General features: G+C 39.7%; 1 protein-coding gene across 14 annotated transcripts in view; it reads left to right on the forward strand.

The window, feature by feature from the left end:
* Positions 1–7,319, forward strand: part of IKZF1 (IKAROS family zinc finger 1 (Ikaros)) — a 58,000-nt gene that overhangs the window by 37,860 nt on the left and 12,821 nt on the right. For 4 of the 14 annotated variants that reach the window (XM_010008328.1, XM_010008329.1, XM_010008331.1 and 1 more), the window contains exon 3: positions 2,474–2,734. The exons of 9 other annotated variants lie outside the window; for them this stretch is intronic. In XM_010008328.1, the coding sequence (XP_010006630.1) occupies positions 2,474–2,734 (261 nt within the window). Of the gene's footprint in view, positions 1–315; positions 376–2,473; positions 2,735–7,319 lie in introns of all 14 variants that reach the window. One more of the 14 variants, XM_010008342.1, reaches the window with a different exon arrangement.

Genomic DNA, 7,319 nt, shown 5'->3' on the forward strand with positions numbered 1-7,319 from the left:
CTCAGCAGGAGCTAACATGTGAGCAAGGGGAATACCCAAGAGGCTTCATACATCTAGAAAACATGATAAAACTTGTTGCATGCTTTGGAAGAAAAGGGCATTTTTACAAATGATAATTGTTCTGGCTAGGTCAGGATTCCCCTGCCAACTGTCCTGCTGCTGTTCCTGCTTCGTCCTAAACTGCTTGTGTTGCTTCTGTGATTATAGTTTTTTCTTTCTCCTTGGTATTTCTTTTATAGCAATAATGGTATCTTCTTTTACATTTACTGCTAACAGTACCACAAACCAGCATCCTGTTTGCCTTCTTTATTGCAGCTGCGTATGGGGCAGAAGGCTTTAGGGACTTTCATGCAATAATTCCCAAATCTTTTTCCCGTAAGTATACTGCAAACTCAGCTCACTACAGAGCATTTCCATCTAGTTCCTACTTTTATGATTTTTGTTTGTGTCATTTCGTTTCTCAGTAGTGTGTGTTTGCCTGCGTATGTTACCAAAGGGCATAAGTAGTCTGGTCTTTTAGCTTCATTCACATGTATTTTGTTTTAACATAAAGCCTACTTCAAAAGCCACCTTCTCCAACTACCTGGCAGCAAGGAGTTTGTAATTGTTCTGTATAAAGTTATTTACATTCAAATTATCATTCTTGTAATTAAGAAGGGGAAAAAAATGTATGTGAATGATGGAAAATCTGTCATATGCTCAAGCCAAGTAGTTCTATTGCTTCCATTTACTAGGGTGAAAACAGCCATATGGGGCTGTAGTCCTGTAAATTTGCAGAACAGTGTAGATCACTTGTTTTTAGCCAGTCATACCATCTTTGTAAATTATTGTTTGGTGATTCTTTTTCTTTTCTTTTTTTTTTTCATATTTCTAAATTATCCCCCTTTTTAGGGCATAGCTTTTAAAGGAAAAACTTCTATTTACGATATGCACTCATTTTGCCTTGCATATGATTTCTATTAAAAAGGCAATATTTGAAAAATCATTAAAATGCCTAGATAGGTAGACTATGAAAGATGTTCATCGAGCAGTGTTCAGAAATGTGAACACCTTTATGCTCAGCATGTTTCCCAATAGGATTTTGAGTCAGATACTCTTGTCAGTCACATCCATGCAGTCCCACTGGGACACCTAGGAGGCTGCAGGGTGTGGCAGAGAAGAGTTTGTCAAACCTTGGCATTTCAAATGGATGTCAAGATCTTTCATTTCCTGGGGTAATTATTGCCTATAGCTTCATGATGTTGTTGCTACACCACCACTTATGAATAAGGCTACCATGAAACTAATTTTCCACAAAAAGAAAAGACCTGGCCCTTACTGGATGAAACAGATCCTTTGTATACTCAGCTAGCCACTAAAGTCAATGCTCTCCTTTTTGGGGTGGGGTGAAGTAAGAAGTTTTTCACTGAAAGGAAAGTAAGATTTGGCATAATGAAATGGTCTTTTTCAGCCTGATGAAGAACAATTTTTTTTTCACCAAAATTGTCATATTAGCAAGGAGGGGAATAACTGTAAAAAAGATTTATTCTACACACAACACTATACAGTCCTGTGGAGAGAAGAGCAATGAACACTGGCATTTAGTGATCTGAACCTTGGCCCTTTGCCATAACATTTACCTTTGCTGTGTTCATTTCAGATAAAATTTACCAACCCACGTGTTAGCACGTGTAGTGAAGCTATGCCAAATTTATACCTGAATTACTCTTCTAGCTGCCAGAGATGATTTTCACCTATGGGTTTGTAACACAAAGGACTTATCCCAAAAAGTTAAAACAGTTTTCCACTCACCTTTGTTGGTTGGACTGTATTTTAATAGTAGCTCATGGCTGTAAAGATCCTTTCCTCTTAGTGATCATAATCCTGCTGTCCTAAAACCACAATTGTCACTCTTATAATTTCCTATAATGCTAGCTTTTGCTATTAAATTCTTCCTTCAATCCTTCCCTACCTTGATTTCTTTATCAGTGTTTTTACTCTTTGCTTTGCCATTTTCTTTGCTTACCTCATAGAGATGCAAACCAAATATTTTGATTCAGTACAACCCTTGGGATATTCCTGTCAGGTGGAGAATGTTGCATTTTCTACCCATTTCCATCCATTACTTTCTTTCACAATTGTTCTGGACAAATGCAGGTGAAGTGGATTAATTTTAAGTTTCATTCCAATTAGCCCATAGTGTCAAAATGAACAAATGCAAAAATCTCAAAGGGACCTAGGAACAGACATGTAATGTTTGGGTTCCCATCTCTCTTCATGCCTTGTGTTTGTCTTACTGATATTCACCGTTCATTGCTCCATGTGTTGCAAACTCATCGCACTGCCCATAGAAATGTAGTCGTGTTTGTAGCTTTTGTTATTTAGGTATACTGTACATGTTGTTTAGAAGTTACCTCCTTTGATATGATTGTTTCTTTGCCACCATATTTATTCTGTAACAACACTTAGTGGCATCCTCTATTGTTTTTTTCAGCTGGTAATATTAAAATAGAGACTCAGAGTGATGAAGAGAATGGGCGTGCCTGTGAAATGAATGGGGAAGAATGTGCAGAGGATTTACGAATGCTTGATGCCTCAGGAGAGAAAATGAATGGCTCACACAATGGCCCAGGCAGCAAGGCTATGTCAGGAGTTGGAGGCATTCGACTTCCTAATGGAAAGCTAAAATGTGATATCTGTGGGATAATTTGCATCGGTCCCAATGTGCTCATGGTTCACAAACGAAGCCACACTGGTAAGGCCTGCCATAGTTTTTCCTTTAGTTGACAAGAATTGGCTGCATATTAGGAGTTAGGACTTATTTTCTGTATCATGCACATGTTCCCTCTTGCAAGATAATGCAGCATCATTGGGCATTTGGAACTCGGTTAATTAATTATGCCATTTTGGACAGCACAGGAACTGGGATTTCTTGATGGCAGTCCCATCTATTGGGCTAGAAATCATACAGTTTGTTTGATTTGAAGCTACATGAAAAAACTAAAATGAAGAAAAAAAGTGAAGAAGTCTTGTTTGACTTCTAAAAAATTTCTGAGTATTGCTGAAGAAAAGCCCATTTGTGGCTAACTCTGAAATTGACCCAGTTCTAATGTTCCCAAAAATGCAACAAAGCTCATTATGGAACAGTGCTCATTGAAGTGATTGGAAAAATAAATGTTATGGAAGCTGTACTGGCAGTCTTAGTAAAAAAAAAAAAAGGGTTAATTTGATGCCAAACATTTCATGAAGTAAAAATAAGTACTTTCACTGGTCGAATCTGGACTAAAGGGTTTCCACTGGAACACTAAAAGACATGTCAAGATGTGCACCACAGAGATGACTTTTCATTATACAGTGCTATGAATCTTCTTCCCTCAATGTTCTAATTCTAATTAGTCTCAAAGAGTGCAGAAAATTAAGACACAGAAGCAAATAAAAAAGTAAAGACAAAAGTGAGTCTCATTTTACCTGATATAAGCTGTCTAAAAATTAGACTTACAATCTAAACTGTAAGGACATAAAGAGCCAGAGGAGAAGAACTGAACTGTACTGTTCTGCTATGTAAGTTACTTTTAAAATAAATAAATAAATACTCATGCTATTGAACACACAGATACTTTCTTCCTCTACATCCCTCCTATCACGCTTAAATGATTTCACCAGAATTAGTGAAATTAGCAACGTATTTTCAGAGTGTAATGGAGACGATGCATGAAAAGACCCTGAGTGTCATCCATCCTCCCCAGTGCTAATGCCTGTCATTGTAACTGTGGCTTTTCAAGCTCTGGAAGGGTGCACTCTGTTAGTGTAACGTGGGCTAGCCATGTTCAGAAGCAGGGCTGGCGATAGTAAGCAATGCTGTTAACATTACCTACTTCAAAGTACTCGTCAATTCAATATAATAAATCCCTCTGCCAGGGAATAGCTGATCATGATCTCTATCGGAAAAGCCACAACTAGTTCTCAGAAGAGGCTGCAGCCTACTCCCTCGATATTAGAAAGTACTTATTGGTCAATTGTTTTCTTTTTTTTCTTTAATTGAATGCTAATGTGATCCTTTAAAAGTTGACAAATGGATATATGAAAAATGACTTGGACAAGAAACTTGTTAAACAGATCCATGGGATTGAAGAGGATGCTGTAGCAGTTGAAATAAAATATTGCGACTTAAAATACATTTAGATGTAGAAGTGTTTGGGCTCATTTGAGGAAGCTGCTGTTTTAATAAAAAAAAACTGTTGCCGCTTGGGAGAAGCTGTTTCAGATTCCTGAGGGTTACAGACATGGTTTGCACCAGAGCTGAATGGCCTGTGTGGGAACACACCTGGTTTTAAGGAGGTGGTGGGTAGAGATGCCGTTGTCTCCAGTGCACTGGTTGGTCCCAGGCAGGCCAAGTCTCCAGAGGATGATATGGGCTTACATTTCCATGGGGCAGCATTCCTGAGGCCACCTCACTTGTTTCCCTGGCAAAGCCCTCTGGTTGCTCAAACTCACTGCCAGGCAGACGGACTCGTGCCTGCCAAGGGTGCTCAGGGTCCTGCCATGCAGGGGCTGTCTGCCCTTTGCAGAGCCCTCCCTTTTCCAGCGGGACCCTCTTTTAATCAGGTAACATAATTTAAACCTGCAGTGGAAGCACCCCACAAGCTGCACTTTGCTCAGCAGGACCTCCACATTTTGCACTTAATAGAATTAAAGGGTGTGAAGTTGTGCCTCTAAGTCCCTCCATGGAAGAAAGCCTTGGCTGTCTCTCCCACCTCACTCTCACCTCCTATCCTGAGCAGCCTCATCATGTGAACCCAGGCAGTTTTTTGGGAGCCTGGCAGGGAGTGGAGGCTTGGAGCTGGTAACTGAAATTAAAGGGATGTCATGGAGAAACAGTGGTGACTGCTTTTCCTTTCAGCTGTGCTGTGAAAATTAAAGTAGAAATGGGATATACTATTACAGACATTTAACTGACTACACCGAAGCCCATTTCAATACATGCCCGGTGAAGGAATAAGCCTCGCAAATGAATTACTTTGCTGCTAATTCATGTAAAACCTGCGTATGCAGTGAGGTTTCCTTAAATAAATATTTGATAAGTGAACAAAACTGTAGCACACTAAAGTGCCAAAATAAAATGACTGCCTGACCTGATAAAAGGTATAATTACTTTTAATGAATACACCTGCCAAGTTCAGATATGCAAAGCAGCACCTGATATTTCTGCCCCCTCCTGACTGCAAGCAGCTGTACAACACTGACTACTTCCTAAAGCCTTACCTGTTGCTCCCATCTGCAGAGCAAATCAGTCTCAAGATGCCCAACTCTCCTCACTGCCCTTCCTTAAGGCTTCCAGAATGCTGATTTTCTACAACTTACTGCTGTCTTGTTCAGTGTTTAGGAAAAGATGATCTAGAAAGGAGAAACTCCCTCCAGCTCCCTGGTTCTGAGACTTCAGGGTATAGATTCCAGCTTCAGTTGCTCTGTGTGCACATATATGTGTGCATGTGCATATGTACATATGTGCACATACATATATATTCTCTCCTTGTGTGTACACTCCTTTAACTTGTCACCACTTAGTTCACTTGTGTCTGGTTAGTTGGGTCTGAATGTCTCAAATTTATTTAGAAAACTAATGCCAAATGGGGAATGAGAATTTACAGGGAAAAAAAGACAAGAAAGGGAGCAATACACACCTCTGAGTATTAGGTAATCTTGTCATTTTATTGTTTAAGGAATCAGGAATATTTCAATCAAGATGATAAATACTCATCACAGAGTAAGTGTCCAAGGCCCACGCTCCCACTATGCTTACAAATCACTGCAATGGAGGTTAATTCAATTCAGGGCCCTGTTGCAGTTTTTGCTCCTGGGCCCATATTCATCCATAGCTACACACCATGCAGTGAAATCAGCCCAGGATAGACATGCTGTTCAGAACTGGAAAGAAAATAATACACAGACCTACTGTTAAAGCAAAAGATACATTGTGTATTTTTTCTTTTTTGTCTTGTCCCTTCCTCATTTGGGGGGGATAGTGCCACACCTAGTAACCTTCCATCAGCAACTGTCCACATCAGAGCAGGGCTGGGAGCTTTGCTGGGCTCACAAGGCAGGTGCTCCCCACCCTGGTAGTTGCAGTCTGGATGATCAAGGGCTGTCCAAGCTACACATGGTTTCAGGGCCTTTCGGTGGCAGTGTCATTTCCCCTGTACAGCAACATGAGGGCAGGTTCCCTTACATTTAATCCCACTATTAGTTTTGTAGAAGTATTTTGTATGCAGCTGTGTCATTTGAAGTGCTCCAATCTGTCTGTCTTCTCCACCCAGTGCAAGATTTCACTCTGTAATTGCAAGAGCTGTAGGTTGGAGATATATTTCATTCTTACTCGTCTTTACATTTCATTCCTACTTGTCTTTACATTTCATTCCTGGAATACTTTTACTATTCTTGATTTCTCCTCTTATGCTCCTCTGAGTAAAAATAACAGCAATGAATGCTAGCATAGTAAGAATTATTAATTTCTTCTGAATTTGTGTCCCCGATGACAAACTGACTTCTTCATTACTGTTTCAGTCCATTTATGAAAATACCTTCCACGCTGAGTAACTGCCCCAAAGATTAAGAGGTAAAGCAGACAGACTCTTACCCATTTTCTTTTTTCCCTACCAGCTACTGTGCATGGCTTATGAAGTACATTGCAGAATCCTGTAAGGCTGGTGCTGGCATTTTGGTGGACCACCCCAGTAGAACCAGTTCTAGATACAGTTCAGATGAATAGAGCTACTTGATGGATAAAGACAGGGGCTTGACAAGGGAGTGTGCTGACCTGCTTGAAGCTGTTGGACCAATGAAAATATCTTTCCATAAAGTAGATTCATTTTACTGTCTGCTGAATGCTAAAGCTGCCAGCCCTGATAGTAGAGTTTGCCGATGTTTGGGTTGGGACTGCATTGCTGTCTAATTGATTTGCAGCTGTTCCTCTGCATTACCCAAAAGTTGAAACCTATCATGCTGCACATATATGCACATGTATGGACATACAAGCTGGTCCTAGATGTGCAAAGTAATACATGATGGTTAAGTGAGAAAGAAGAAAAAAATTGTATCATTTGTGTTTCTTTTTTATATATTTTAACTTCAGCTGAAATTTTAAATTCAATATTCTTGTTGTATAAAGAAAATGAAAACTAAGAACTGGGCACCTCTGGGCTGTTTCTAATATCTTCAGTGCATTATAATTACTACAGCAGATCACATTTATGCCTAAAGAGAAACAGAATTCAGCAAATTAGTTTCAAAGGCTGGTTTGATTTTGGTGAGGGCTACAGAGAAAAAGGCATACAGGAGCAGTT

Source organism: Chaetura pelagica, unplaced genomic scaffold (genome assembly GCF_000747805.2).
Source record: "Chaetura pelagica isolate M959 unplaced genomic scaffold, ChaPel_1.0 scaffold71, whole genome shotgun sequence".
Lineage (NCBI taxonomy): Eukaryota > Metazoa > Chordata > Aves > Apodiformes > Apodidae > Chaetura > Chaetura pelagica.